At 42.5% G+C, this 15,582-nt stretch overlaps 1 protein-coding gene and 1 pseudogene across 2 annotated transcripts in view; one reads left to right on the plus strand and one right to left on the minus strand.

Moving 5' to 3' along the window:
* TBC1D1 (TBC1 domain family member 1) overlaps nt 1-15,582 on the minus strand; it is a 247,157-nt gene that overhangs the window by 120,563 nt on the left and 111,012 nt on the right. For both annotated transcript variants that reach the window (XM_030800843.1, XM_030800844.1), the window contains one exon: nt 2,523-2,987. In XM_030800843.1, the coding sequence (XP_030656703.1) occupies nt 2,523-2,987 (465 nt within the window). The remainder of the gene's footprint in view (nt 1-2,522; nt 2,988-15,582) is intronic.
* On the plus strand, nt 10,342-10,654 carry LOC100602141 (annotated as a pseudogene).

Raw genomic sequence — 15,582 nt, forward strand, 5'->3', positions numbered from 1 at the left:
AACTGTATTTCAGCCAACAGAGAGTGGCAGGTAGCCTTTACTCTTGTCCTTCCGTGGAGACCAAGGATGATGAAAAACTAATTCATTCTTAACATGCAACATCTTTCTAAATTAGACTGTGTCTCTCTCTAGAGTAGGAGCCAACACAATATCCTCCTTATTTGTAAACAACGAATAAGTATCTATTTGGAGTATGTTTAGTCTCTTTAGAAGTCACTGTCTTTACCTACATAATGAAGATAGTCCTTACTTATTTTTAAAAATAACCTTTGAAAATCTCAGAAGGTGAGAGGCTCCAAGGCATTATTATTTGGCTGTGGCTGGGTTGTAAAGAGCAAGTCAGAATGTAAAGTTGGGTGGGGCTCCTGAGATCCCTCTCCTTCTCCATGGCATCCAAAGGATTGTACATCCCATTAATTTGACTTTCTGCATGTCTGTCCCTTCCACTCCCACTGCACTTACCACAACCCCACTATCTCTCACCTGGACTACTACAACAGCTTCACTGCCCTCCTCATCCTACTCTTGCCCTCCCCCAAGTATCCTGGCTTTGTAGCCAAAGATATTTCACACTGTGTTTTAAAGCATACAGTGACTGCCCACTCGTTTCAGGATAAAAAACAAAACCCTGACCAAGACCCATAAAGTTGTGCCTAATGAAAACAACTTTCATGGGGCTGCCTCCAGTCCCAGCCCCATCTCTACACACCATCCTTCCTTGTTTTCAGTGTGGAAATCTGGACTTATTTCTCACCCAACAGCTGTGCTCTAGGCACTACCAATGACAGCAGTGAACAGAGAAATGAAAATCCATGCCCTCTTGAAGCCTATCTTCTTGGGGGCATGTGGGACATAAAATCTTTTACTTGTTCATTTGTAATTGTATCAAATGGTAAAAGTGCTATGGAGAAAAATAAAGCAAAAAAGCAGGATGTGAGGCTGCTATTGGCCTTACTGATACGATTATTCCTCCATGTCAACATTTCAGCAGAGACCTAAAGGAAGCAAGAGGAGGTAAGACCGTGACAACCCGAGGGAAGAATGCTGAGCAAAGGAGGCACTCAGGCCTCTGGGATTCTTCAGGCACCAGGCAGCATCCCTGCCTTTAGGGCCTTCTCATCTGCTGCTCTGTGAGCCCAGAAGACCTTCCCAGGTGGCCACAATGAAACCTTGTGTTAGGTGAAAATCACTTTCTCAAAGAAGCCTTTCCTGATTACCCTGGGAAATGCTCTCAGGCAGGCTGTACTTCTCCTCCATGGCATTTACCACAATTATAATTAGATAATTATTTGTGCACTCAGTTGCCTGTCTCCCTTACTGGAATCTAAATTCCATGTGGGCAGAGAACATACTTGTCTTGTTCACGGCTGCATTTCCAGCATGTGGCAAGGGACGTTAGCACAGCAGTCAAACAGTCAGTACTTATAAATAAATGCAGGGAGCAGCTTTCTCAATGCCACCAAGGAAGTTGTTTTTAAAAGATACAGATCACAAATTAAAGCACAAATCTGACTACTCTTTTCGGTACACTAGATCAACGGTCAAAAGATGAAAACATCAGCCCTATTTACCCTTGGGTGCACCCCCTTGGTTTTAAACCTGCACACATCCACACTGCACTAACCTAGGTAGCTGGTTTTTTATCCCCCTGACCATCTCACTTGTGCTGTGACTTAGACAAAAAAAAAAGGAGACTTTACATTTAAGGTAATTTTTTTCTCTACAGAACATCAGTCAGCATTAAGCCAATGAGGAGGCCAAGGAAAAAACTAGCTCCTCCATTGTCAGAGACGGGCTCGCTGCTGGGACAGCTCCACATCTCATCTGTTCAGACCCAGGGGACTCCCAGGGAGGGCACACCCATTCAGAAGAGCCCAGATCAGCATGGAACCAGGAACCCCACCCACCTGGGATAGCCCCCCATGTCCAGTCCTTTTCTAGCATTTGGCTGTCAATTTAACACTTTTTTTCAAAAAAAAAAATAAATAAATAAGCAAGCAAGCAAGCAATTGGCTAAATTAACGTTTCAGTTTGGGTATAAACTTCAAATATAATGTCACTCACAAAGCCACTCTTCCTGATTAGCAAAGGGTAAATGTTTCATAAATAAAAATATTAATAGTAGAGAGGGTGTTTTCCAACTAAAAGATTCTGTTGAAATATATCATCTGAAATTCATATATATTTTTAAAATCTCTCTGCTGGCCTCATTTCCACGTTTTCACTGTTCTTTCCACACTGAAAAGGTGTCTTTATAATTATGGGGTGAGATAAAAATTACACATGGGCATGTTCCTCCCTGATGACTGTAAAGGCTTACAGCTAAAGGAAGGATCTTATCCTAAGAATAGAATTGTTGATAATAATGAATTATCAACATGAATAATGAATCCATAATGAAAATATATGGATTCACACATAAATCAAAAGCAATTGACTAAGAATCTTCGCTCCATAAACCAGATTTTCTCTTGAACGCGTATGGCAGACTGGGGCTGTGCACGAGCCTGGTGATATTTTACCGTGAAGAGCATAGTTCGATTTTCCTCGATATCTGTGGGCTGCACAATATTGTGTCCGCTAATGAGGTGGTTCTCAATGTCGCTCTCCTCGAAGGAGCTGAAGAAGCCGCTGCTTCGGAGGCCCCCATCCTGCAGCTCCTTCCTAAAGGCCCGCGAGCGCAGGCCGGGCTGGGAGAAGGACTTGCGCATGGGCCTGCGCCCGGGCTCCTGGCTCCCTGTGGGCGCAGCATGGGGGGGGGGGGGGGGGGGCCTCTCAGACCCCCGGCTGCCGCTGACGTGATTGAACTTCTGGATGCACTCGTCGATCAGGGCCGGGGGAGCCTTCTTGTGCGCCACCGTCACGCGGCCGCAGAATAGCACCTCGAACTTCTTGGAAAACGTGTCGTCGAACTCGGACGGGCAGTGCAGCTCCTCCTGCCGGGCAATCTTCCCCGCCTGACGGATGGAGCTGATGATCTCAGGCACCTGCGGAGAGAGGGAGGAATGTTATTTGGAACATGCAGTGTGGCTGGCATTCACGGAATGAATGCACCAAGCTCCTTCGGGACGCCCCGCTGGCTACTCCACTGCGGAGCACTGGAGGAGGAGCCCACGGGAGGGGACTAGGAATGTCTTCCCATGGGAGGTGAACACACAGCTTCCACAGAAAAGAGAAGGGGGACGACACTTATGAAGCACCTCTTACATGCCAAGGGCTGCGCTAGAGGATTTACATGCCCACAGCACCCTGCAAGGTTAAACCACCAGCCCAGCCCGGGAACACACACAGCCCAACCTAGCAGGCCTTGGATTCAAGCCCAGGCTGGTCCCACTCCAAAGCTAAAGGCCCCCTCTGGAGAAGCTGTCACCTCCCAGAGAAGTCTGTCTCCAACGTGGTTCACAAAACATGACTCAATTATTCTAGATCTCATGGCAGTATACTTTGGAAAGTCTTCTCTAATAAATGGTGGGATGAAGAGGACAAAGGCTCTGAAATTAACTCATAAATTATTTATTCAAATCCCAGCACCATTATTTCCTTCCATGACAACTCAGTCCTGTATTTCCTAGCAGGTGAATAGTGACTGGCACGTCAACAAAGCTAGGAGGTTTTAATCAAAGAGTGAGTAACCCATGACTAATATTATCACAGCAAATAGGCTCATCACCAGGGCTTCTTCACATGGAGACTATAAAGCTTTTGGTTTCTAATGTTGAAAATCATGATTAAAAGAATGTAATAGAAGATCGCATCTGCCACGGTGTTGTCCCTACTGCTACATCCTCTCATCATTAACCTCTGAGAAGGTTCTTCAAAGCAGCATAGATGTAAAGATGAATCCGCACGGCAGTGAATGAAACAGCTGTGCAATTGCTCAGATGATGGACAGCCACAACACTAATATTTGTGGCCAGGCATGGATTTAAACAAGGCCAAGGCAGGCATAAATTTAATCTTCAAAAGGGCCTACTTTTTGTTATGACCTAACACCTAAACCAATTTTTTCCATTTTTCTATATAAGGAAAATTCAATTTAAGGCCCAATACCCACAGGCCCAATGTCTTTTTAACAACATTATAGAGAAATTTTAAAAATCCCCCTTCCAATTCAGGTCAAAGATCAACACATACAGTAAAGGAGGTGGTTTTAAATTTTAAAAGTATCCTTGTATTCAGTGTTCATGACATAATTCCCAAAACCAATGACTCGAAAGATTTTTCTTTGTGATTTCATATCAAATACACCTTAAAGATCTCTCTGTCATAAAGATTATGATCTATTCTTTCAAGGTATTTTATCATACAAAGAGTCAAAAGATCTTTGGGAAAGTTTTATATTTTAAATAATTGATTCCTGATGAGACCTAAATGATTTTAAAAGCCAAAATTTCAGCCAGGTGCGGTGGCTCATGCCTGTAATCCCAGCACTTTGGGAGGCCAAGGCGGGCAGATCACGAGGTCAGGAGTTTGAGACCAGCCTAGGCAACATAGTGAAACCCCGTCTCTACTAAAAATACAAAAAATTAGCTGGGCATGGTGGCGGGTGCCTGTAATCCCAGCTACTTGGGAAGCTGAGGCAGGAGAATTGCTTGAACCTGGGAGGCGGAGGTTGCAGTCAGCTGAGATTGCACCATTGCACTCCAGCCTGAGTGACAGCGCAAGACTCTGTCTCAAAAAAATAAAATAAAATAGCCAAAATTTCAACAGGTCAAGCATCTGTCTGCACTGAGCACCTGCTTGGTTATAGCCCACTTTTATACTGCCAAATAATCATACATCATGCAGAGGCCTAAAAACTTGGTCAATTATAAAAAGAAGACAGGACAGAGAGAAGAGAGTATGAAGTCTAGGTTTCATTCACATCTTTGCCAGTGGTTCACAGCAGAAGCCTGGTAAAAACTTAGCCACAGTTAGACTGGGCATCTGTAATCCTAGCACTTTGGGAGGCCGAGGCAGGCAGATAGCTTGAGCTGAGGAGTTCAAGACCAGCCTGGGCAAAATGGCGAGACCTCGTCTCTATACAAAATACAAAAATGAGCCAGCCGAGGTGGTGTGTGCCTGCAGTCCCCGCTACTCCTGAGGCAGGAGGATTGCTGGAGCCCAGGAGATGGAGGTTGCAGTGAGCCAAGACGGTACCACTGCACTCCAGCCTGGGTGACTAAGACCCTGTCTCAAAACAAAAAAACAAAACAACAACAACAAAAAAGCCATAGTTACTCTCCAAAAAGGAGTTTATAAGATTTTCCTGGTAAAAGTGATTTCTGTAAAGAACATTTGTCAAACAAAAATAATCAATTTATACAAGAACCTTGCCACTCTTCTAAGCAAGTGTGTAAGATTATTTTATCAAGTCATGTGACTCTTCCCAATTACTAACCCCACTCTGAACAGGAAATTCAAAGCTTATTCAGTCCTCTGAGGCTTATTAAAATACCTGACGTTTCTACATGCTGTGTCTTCTGCTGCATCTGAACTGAGCAGTGATGTCTTTCATTATATATCAAAGGAGAGAGAAAATGTGTGAAGTCACATGAATTTATTGGTGACTCAGTAATAAATGGTACAAACAAAAAGACGACACAAAGTAGATCACTTGACTGGATTCCCAGGGTCAGAAGAAACTGAAGAATACATCATAACTTGGTCACGATCGAGGCTGTGGTAGTTTTTTTCCAAGGACCAATCTCTCCTATCCTTTACTCAGAATCTTAAAAAGACACACTTTAGTCAAAGACCAAAGTCTCTCTCTCCTTGCTCTGGTAAGTTTTAGTATTCACGCATAATTGAGCTCAAGATTCTCATGCTCAGGGTAAGGTGTGCCCCGTCATTTAGAAGCACCAAGAAGTTATGCGTAATACAGATATAAAGGAGATAATTGAGGTTAACAATTTCAGAACATTTGAAGGCAAAGGGCATATTGCCAAATATAGTTTCAACAACAAATTGCAAATAGTTAAAAAGCCTAATGCCATTTAAACATTACTTTAAGTTGGTCAAGTATACTAAGAGACTAAATAAAAAATGGGTTCTATCTATGTGTAAGTTTATAAAACCCTCTACCAGAACGGACCTGGGGCACTGTTTTTTCATTTTTTCTCTTTTTTTTTTTTTTTTTTTTTGAGATGGAATTTCGCTCTTGTTGCCCAGGCTGGAGTGCAATGGGGCGATCTTAGCTCACTGCAACCTCTGCCCCCAGGTTCAAGCAATTCTCCTGCCTCAGCCTCCCGAGTAGCTGGGATTACAGACGTGCACCACCACACCCGGCTAATTTTGTATTTTTTCGGTAGAGATGGGGTTTCTCCATGTTGGTCAGGCTGGTCTTGAACTCCTGACCTCAGGTGATCCACCCATCTCGGCCTCCCAAAGTGGTGGGATTACAGGCGTGAGCCACAGCGCCCAGGCTCTGAGGCACTATTTTCTAAAAAATGAAGGCATAATGTCCACTTGTGATAAAATCCTGAATTCTTTATCCTTATAACTCTGTCCTGGACTCACCAATTTGCATGGAGGACTTGAGTCGTTTACTTCATTTTATTTCTATACATTTTTCTAGGCATCTCTAGATGCCAGAGCCAGGGATTCAGAAATATGAGATGAATGTAAGTGAGTCCCTGCCCGGAGGAGGAGGTTGAGTTAGAATCCTTTACAGTAATTGAGATGGGGCATTTTGAGAGCCTGAACTGAGAACTAAGCACTGAAGGCTGAGAGGAAGGCTGAGAGAAAGGCTGAATGAAAGATTCTGGAAGACAGGACCAACAGGATTTGGTGGTGGCCTGGATAGGGGGCTGAGGATATTGAAGATGGGGTGTGGTACCCAGGGCTCTGGCTTAGGCTTCTGTGTGGATGACTGTGCCATTAGCTCACAGAGGGAGTGCAGAGTGGAGAAGGTTTGGGGAGAGAGTGCAATGAGTTCTGCTTTTGTCTATGTTGAGTAAGACCAGGAGGACTTGAAAGTAAAGGCATCTAGCTGGGTAAGTGGGCCTAGAGTCCAAGACAGGGGCTCTAGACTAGACATGAGCAGCTCACATCCGGGAGGGAAAGTAAAGGAAGGGAGTGCCAAGACAGGCCCCTGGGATACCCCAACATTTCAGGTGTAGAGAAACTAAGGAATCGCAGGCAGAGAAGATGGGAGGCAAGAAGGAGGTTAGAGACGCCCAAGAAAAGGAGTCAGCAACTTACAACAGGCAAAGGGCTGAGAGGGCTGGCTAGAGCTTTGGCTCATACAGATAAGTAAAAATAAATAAGGGGGAAGACAATACTAATCCCCCAAAATAAACATGCCTAACTGAAAAATGTCCTCAAGTACAACTTTATTTAGTCTAAAAGAACATATACTTCCAATTACAATATTTACTGCAAAAACACAGATCCTTTTAGGGAAAATACACTGAGGCCAGTGGATTTATTCCCACTGATATGATCTGGGTACTTTTAGTGAAAATCTTTTTTTAGTTTTGTTGGAGCAGTAGTATCTACGTCATTTCTGTTTGCAGACAAAGTAAATCAAAACCAACTATAGCACAAACAAGAACCCAAAAAGCATCTTATTGGGACAGATTCAATAAGGGTGTGGGGCTTGGTTTTAATTTTCTTTTAATGAAGAAACAGGCCTTATTTAGATACATAAAAATTAAATTCCTCTTCTGCCAACTTGAGTTTATACTAAAACTCCGTTTTGAAAGTAAATCTGCATGTTGCTCACAACCAAAACAAGTTTCTTTGTTCACATACTAACAAACGCACAGTAATGTATGAAGTTTCTGAAGCATGCATAAGTGAATACTGTTTCATATGTAGCCAGATAATGACATCCCAAGAGAATTAGAAATATTCAGTTCTGTAAATAAAGTCCTTACTTAAACATTTGGGTCAACTTGCTTTTTAAGGATTTAGGGATTATAAAGGATTATAAATACACTGCAAGTATAATTTTATGCAAAAGGATTTAGGAAAGAGCTCCTGAAATAGTATTTAGAATAAAAAGTCATTTTACTTTACATTTGGTGTTTTGTTTTTCTGTCAACTAGTAAGAAACAAATATTAAATAAATCTGAAGCACCGTGTATTTAACATTCTAGCATTTTTCCCGTTATATGATAATAACACATTCTAAGACTTCAAAAATATGGCCAGACACATTGTGTTTTTTCCCTTAGATGAAATGCTTTCTCATTGTAAGGAGTTCAAATGAGCACTTCACACAAAAAAAATATGCTACGTAATCATTGTCCAGAAAGAAGAGATTTGTGGTTTGTTTTTATTGACAAGTAGTTATTTGTATTTGTTTATCATAAGGTAAAAAGGAAGGGGATAAAAACTAAATTAAACCAAGTATTTCCTCACTCTATCTTACATGCCTTAAATTTCATGCAAAACACTTGAGAAAATATGAGTGCCTATTACTTAAATCATTTAAACAGAAAATACCATCAGACACTATCTAGACAGGACACAGGTAAACATTCATATTATGCAACAGCTCAGCCTGACAGGACTAGGTTCAATCACGAAGATTTGAATATGCCTCCTACAATGAGTGAGACATGATTCCCTCTGACTTTAGGAGGCTCACACATAGGTGATTTCCAATATAAGGTGACACAGGTGCCAGAACACAAACACAGGCGAAGGCACAGAAGGCCGCTCCTGTGCAGAGGTCTGTCTTGGCTCTTTTGCTTCCCACTGTGGTGATCTAATGCCTCAATGCCTGCTTCGTGCTTACAATTAGACAACAGGTCAGATTAATGTGTTACATCCTCCCAAGGAGAGATCAGGTGTCCCTGTTAGCTGGCTGAGGAGGCATCTGGGCATAGGTGAAGTGTTAATGACTGTTAGCCCCTGACACAGGGGCCCCTTTTTCATCCCCTCTGCCTTATCCTTCTGTCCTTTGGGTCTTGATCTTTCATCCCATGTAAAACAGAAGTAGCATTACTCAGCTTCCCTAGTTCTGAAATGGCAAATTGGATAAGCTGTTAGTAGATTTTAAACCCCACAGAGATGGTCTATGCAAACACAAAACACAGTTTATACTCCAAAATAATCGTTTAAAAGGTTCACTACAACCTTCTGACTGACCAACACCTTTCTACAAACATTTAAAACTATGAAACCACAACAGAAGTAATCGAATGGCTGTAGGAGCTAAAAGAGCGTGGGAGGAGGTGAGAAAGAAAAAGGAAGATCACACTGTAAGGATAGGAAATTATTTCGTAGGTTTTCTAAAATAGTTTTCAAAACTTAAAATGTTGGGTGGCCAGCATAAATATAGATAGACTTCATGGAATCACTGAATATTCAATCTGGATGAGAATGTAAGTCCTCAAAGTCCAGCCCCTTCACTGAAAGCACTGATTCTCAACTCAAATGCGGCTGCACATGGGAATGGCCAGTATTTTCAAGCCCTGATGTCCGTGTCCACCTACCTAAATGAAGCAGCTTGTTTGGAGGTGGGGCCCTCACTCCCACAGTTTTCAAAGTGCCCTACCCTGGCTGTTCTAATGGGCAGCCAGAGTCCAGAAGCCTGGCTTCATCAGCTGTATTTTGTCACATCCCAGGGAAGGCAGTGCTTCACAGGAAGGCCTCCTCCGCATGCCACCCACAGCACCGTCCTACCCAAATCCATTTCATTATGGAGGCCCTTGGCAAACTGTGAACAGCAAGAAGGGCAGCCAAACTGCACAGATCCCTACCGTGCTTACTGCAGAGATGAACAAACTGGTGAAGACAAAAAAGACTGAATCTGTCTAGACAGAGGGAATAAAGAAGCACATAAACGACTAGACAAGGTGGAAAGCAAGTGCTACAGAAGTACTAAGGAGGTTACGAGGATAGAGAAACGCAAAATCTCAGTACAGGGTGCATTTCAAATAAGTTATTAAAAGCAGATAGGGACAGGGAGTAGTGGTTCGTGCCTGTAATCCCAGCACTTTGGGAGGCTGAGGTGGGTGGATCACCTGAGGTCAGGAGTTCAAGACCAGCCTGACCAACAAGGTGAAACCCTATCTCTACTAAAAATACAAAAATTAACCAGGCGTGGTGGCAGGCGCCTGCAGTCCTAGCTACTTGGGAGGCTGAGACAGGAGAATTGCTTGAACCCATGAGGCAAAGGTTGCAGTGAGTTGAGATCTCACCACTGCACTCCAGCCTGGGTGACAAAGCAAGACTCCGTCTCAAAAAATAATAATAATAAATTAATAAATAAAATAAAATAAATAAAAAGTAAAAGCAGATAGGATGCCAAACATTTACCAAACCCCACCCTTCTTAAAATAAAACCAGTCACCAGGTGTGGGTGAGGAAAGTCAAGTCCAGGGACTCCAGTTCCTTGCCACTCAAGAAATGTCTTCTCTTTCAGAATATGCCCTGCGCATGTCTCGTCTCAGTGCTCGGCTATTTGGTGAAGTCGCCAGGCCGACTGATTCCAAGTCTATGAAAGTGGTGATGCTGTTTAGTGAACCACCCTTAGCCAAGAAGGAGGAGACTTATGACTGGGTATCCAGATGACAACACTTACTCCACACTCATGGGAACACTCTGGTTTCTTGGATTCTACAGAGATAAGCATCAGGATTTTAAGGATGAGCAAAGATGACTAAAGAAGCTTTGTGGAAAGGGGAAACCAAAGAAAGGAGAGGGGAAAAGAGCAGCATAAGAGAAATAGTGTTGGGCCGGGCGCAGTGGCTCATGCCTGTAATCCCAGCACTTTGGGAGGCCAAGGTGGGCGGATCACAAGGTCAGGAGATTAAGCCCATCCTGGCTAACATGGTGAAACCCCATTTCTACTAAAAATACAAAAAAATTAGCCAGGCATGGTGGCACATGCCTGTAGTCCCAGCTACTCAGGAGGCTGAGGCAGGAGAATCGCTTGAACACGGAGGCAGAGGTTGCAGTGAGCCGAGATTGTACCACTGCACTCCAGCCTGGGTGACAAAGCAAGACTCCGTCTCAAAAAAAAAAAAAAAAAAAAGTGTTGGTCCCTCAAGAGGGAAAATTTCTTCCTCTGTGGCAGAGAGAAGAAAATGCATCTACTGTCTTTCCACATATTGGAGGAATGTCATCTTCCTAAATGAAGGTTATTTGGAGGTTATTATCTCCTTGTTGAAGTCTAATCCAGTTAAATGGTGACTGGTTTCTTGAACACACTTTAACTGTGCAAAATTATTTTGGCCTTGGCTGTGTAATGTAAGGTTTACCTAATTCTCTAATGAAATGAATACATTAAAAAAAAAAAAGTCACCAAAGCCTCCTGGGATTCCAAACTGATTCTGGCTTTTTTCTCCATAAAAAAGGAGATTTAATAAAATTTTAGCTCATATCAAAAATTTTTAACAACCACAGCCAAACTGCAATTCATGTTTGAATGCTTGCACCTTATTCCCATGCCCTCTCTGCTCCCTGCTATGTAAAATGAGAAAGGGCTGTAATCACATACAAGTGGACAAAGAAATAGGACCAAAATCACAGGTAATTTGCAAAGTATCTACACAACAGGTCTAATGTGTACACTCAGAGGTGATTGTGCTTCTCTGGAAATGTGGTTTTCTACCACGGCATCATGTCTTCTCCATGTCAGTCCCCCGGCATGGCAGCAGTGGGACTGGAGTTGCTCCCCAGTGACTGGGGCCGCTGAGAAGTCACATGGCCTTGCCCACTCTCTGGGGTTCACATCCAGCTTTGCTTACCTATAAACAGAATCCGCCTCAACGAAAAACACAGCAAAGGAATTTTTTGGGTTTTAGCCCGATCTCTGAGGGCAGGACTTCATTTCTAAGGTGAAAGATAAGGCTTTCCTCCCTCGGAAGAACTAAGGAGGAAAGAAAAGTTCCCCGTATGGGGCTCAGGCCAGAAGCCACAAGAAACAGAGATATCCCCCAGGAGGCTGCACTGCTGTCTCAGAAGCCAGGCTAGGGGATCACAAGCACACCCAGACATAAACACCAGGGAAGCAAAACATCGCTGAACACTCGCTACTGAAGCTGCAAACAGCCTAGTCTTTCAAATCAAATCATAACCTTAATTCTCACATAATGTGCAATAACCAAGATTCAGGTAGAACTAGCCCCAGACAGCCAGCACCTTACAATCTCACTCTGTGTATTTAAACCACAACAAATGAGATCAACATATCAGAATGCAGCAACTACTGAAAAATGTGAGCTTTGCTCTTGCATTCTTCCCTTCCCTATCCTCTTGCTTTAGGAGGAAAATAAAGCATACATTTATATCTTCGGAGCGCCCTCCTCTTACACACCCTTTTTCCGCATCCTGGGGCCTCCAATCCAAACCAGCACCAGCAGAGGTGTTGTTAGGCTCAACAGAAAGGTCAATCATTTCCTAACCAAGAAGTTGCAAGACAGTTACTGCTGAACAGAAAGGCGGGGGAGATGGAAGGAGAAGAACACTTTGCTCTCTCCCTCCCCATCCCTGCCAGGGAGCCAGGTCAGACCCTTCTTCTGGGCTCGTTAAGTTGCTGCTGAGGCATCCTGCCTTGGCATAAAAGGGCCAACCTCAAGAACCAAGGAAAACAAATATTCATGTTTTACCGCTTAATAATCTATCCCTTTTGAACACAGCTGCAGAATGCACTCTTTAATTATCTTCAGTTTCTAAAAATTAGTTCAATACCCATCCACATAAAAGAAAAAATAGGAAAACATAAAGTTGCCCATAATCCCTGGAAACATCTACAGTTAACAATCTGGCTTTTCTGTTGTGTAGTTTTGTGTACACTTAATGGTAACTTATTTTACCAATTTTTTTAAGTGGGATCATAGTGTTCGGCAACTAACTTTTATCATCAAGGGCATATTTCATTAGAACCCATATTAGAACCATCTCATTCCTTTCTGATAGGTAATTAAGGCATAGATTTCATTAACTGCAAACACTGTACAAAAAGAAAGTACAAGATTTCTTTTTTTTTTTTTTAAAAAAAAGGCATATTCAGGATCCATCAGGCACTCTGCTCAATAATAAAGCATTTTGGTAAATGTGTGATGAGTATCCCAACCTTTGCATAAACTGCCAGGACTGCTAATTGCATTTCAGTGTAAAAAAACTGTTTAGTGTGTGCAGGTTGAGGGAGGGAGGAAAGTACAAAAATATGAGAGTGAGCCCAGTACTGCTTACTAGACCACAAACATTCCATCCAGAGGCAGCCAGGGATCTGGAGCAGTAACTAAAACAGAATAACCTTTAAAAGGGTAGAGATGAACTCTTGCTGCTGGTCACAACTATCAGGAGAAAGTCAGCCCTAACTGCTAGGCAGCTGAAGCCATCAATGTGTGATGCTGACAGAATCTATGGGGAACTCTGTAGCTTGGAATGCTGAAATAAGCAGCAAGCACTGCTTTGGGCAAGCCACCTGAGCTCTAGGAACCTCGACTTCTCTTCTATTAAAATGAGACATTACCAGCTACCTTGGAGGGTCATTTTGAGGACAAAATTAGATGTGAAAGTTTAGCATAGAACCTAGCCTATAATAGCTCCCAATAAATGCTAGCTGTTACCTTGATGTTTGTAAGGTAAGAAAAGGCCAACTCTTTTTTTTTTTTTTTTTTTTTTTGAGACAGGGTCTTGCTCTGTTGCCCAGGCTGGAGTATAATGGGCACAATCATAGCTCACCACAGCCTCAACCTCTCAGGCTTGAGCGATTATCCCATTTCAGCCTCCCAAGTAGCCGGAACTGCAGGTGCATGCCACCATGCCTGGCTAGCTTTTTTGTTTTTTGTAGAGATGGGTTTTCACCATATTGCCCAAGCTGGTCTTAAACACCTGGGCTCAAGGGATCTTCCCACCTCAGCCTCCCAAAGTGCAGAGATTATAGGTGTGAGCCACCACATCTGACTGCCAACTTTATTAAAATATCAGTAGCTAGAGGCAACAAGCTTCCATCTACCTTTCAGTACAGAACGAATAATAAATGACAAAACTAATTTCTATAATATCAGCAGGCAATAGATAATGCCAGTCATGTTCGAACCTTTGACCAAATTTCCAAACACCCTGTAGGCAACAAAACTCTCCATCTCACCCCACCCTCAACTTTCCGGCAATCTCAAATATATGAGTATGAATGTTCTGACTAAAACGGGGCTGAGGAAACAGAACATGTCCCCCTCCTTCCTTCTGCCAGCCCTAGACATCATAAACACCCACAGGAACAGAGTGTGAAAACCACTACCTTACAAAAAACATGAGGTCTGTGAGTGGTATCAAAGACACAATTACAACAAATTTAGTTATAGATCTAATTGTATTTTATTCACGATTCATACATCAGTGCAGACTCCATTCTACCAAATCGAATGAAAGCTCCCACCAGGCAATGGCAGAACAGTAGGTATTGTAAGATGGAAACAAAGACACAGAATAGAAAAAAGCTGACTGGTTAACATCAGGTTACTTCAGGCTACTTTTCTGTAAGGCCTAAATGAAGCAGAAGGGATTTCCTTGCTACGCTGATTCAGGTAGACTAGAATCTCCTGTTTTCAGGAAAAACTGGTCTGTTCTGGGATCCATCTGCTTTCTTCACATTTCAGTTTGATTACAACACCTTTAGCATGAGTGACTCCATTTTGGTTTGGGTATGTTCGGCTGGGGCCCAGTACAGAAGCTCAATCTAAAATAATGGCCACCCATAATTTTTAAGAGCGTCAAGCAGTTTTTATGGCATGTCAAGGCAGCCCTCTAAGCCTCAGAGCACAAAACACCTAAATAAAGGTCAGCTCCCAGAGAGTAGGATTACTGTCTATTGTGCTACTTATGTAGGACAAAGTGCCTAGTACACTGTCTGGCATACTGCAAGTATTCAATAAGTCTGCTCAGTGTATAAATGATTGCAATGCAAAATGATCTAATGACTTCAAAGTTTTTAAGTAATGAGAAAGACATATTTCAAATAGGTCTTAGAAGAGAAAACCGCCATAAATCTGTAAATCTCCAACACAATGCCTGAGCATAGTGGGCATACAACAAATATTTGCAGAAGAAGCAGATGCTGTAAAAATAGTAAACCAGAAACATGGGGAGCAATTCCTTTTGTATTATAAGATTTTTCTAGATAGCTGAAGACTTTGTGTCTGGCTATTTTTATTTTAAATATTTTTGGATGGGAACTGCTTAGTATATTCTTTCAAAGCCTACAGAGAATGTAGTTTAACCCTTTCTTTTTTATGGTGGGTATATATTACAATGCCCACAAGAGCGACTGAAGTTTTGTTAAATTGTGTGCTGCTGACTATATGGGATTAGTCTTAGGTGAGAGACAGCATCTCAATTACATACCCCACATTCCTACCAATCCTGAACGAATGCAGGCATGCTCTCTCTCAAGCACACCCCAGGGTGCTTAAGAAGCAGAGATTCTTAAACTTTTTGTGCCACAGACCCCTCTCACAGCCTGGTGAAGCCTATGGACCCTGCAGAATAAAGTTCTCAAATGCATAAATTAGAACACAAGGGACGGCAAAAGATTCAATTATGCTGAAAGGGAATTATCCAAATAATTATGATACAGTACTAAGTGCTTATTGCCATATTTAACAAGATCAAGCAGCAAGTCAATAAACTACTGTAACT

This window comes from Nomascus leucogenys, chromosome 20, assembly GCF_006542625.1.
Source record: "Nomascus leucogenys isolate Asia chromosome 20, Asia_NLE_v1, whole genome shotgun sequence".
NCBI lineage: Eukaryota > Metazoa > Chordata > Mammalia > Primates > Hylobatidae > Nomascus > Nomascus leucogenys.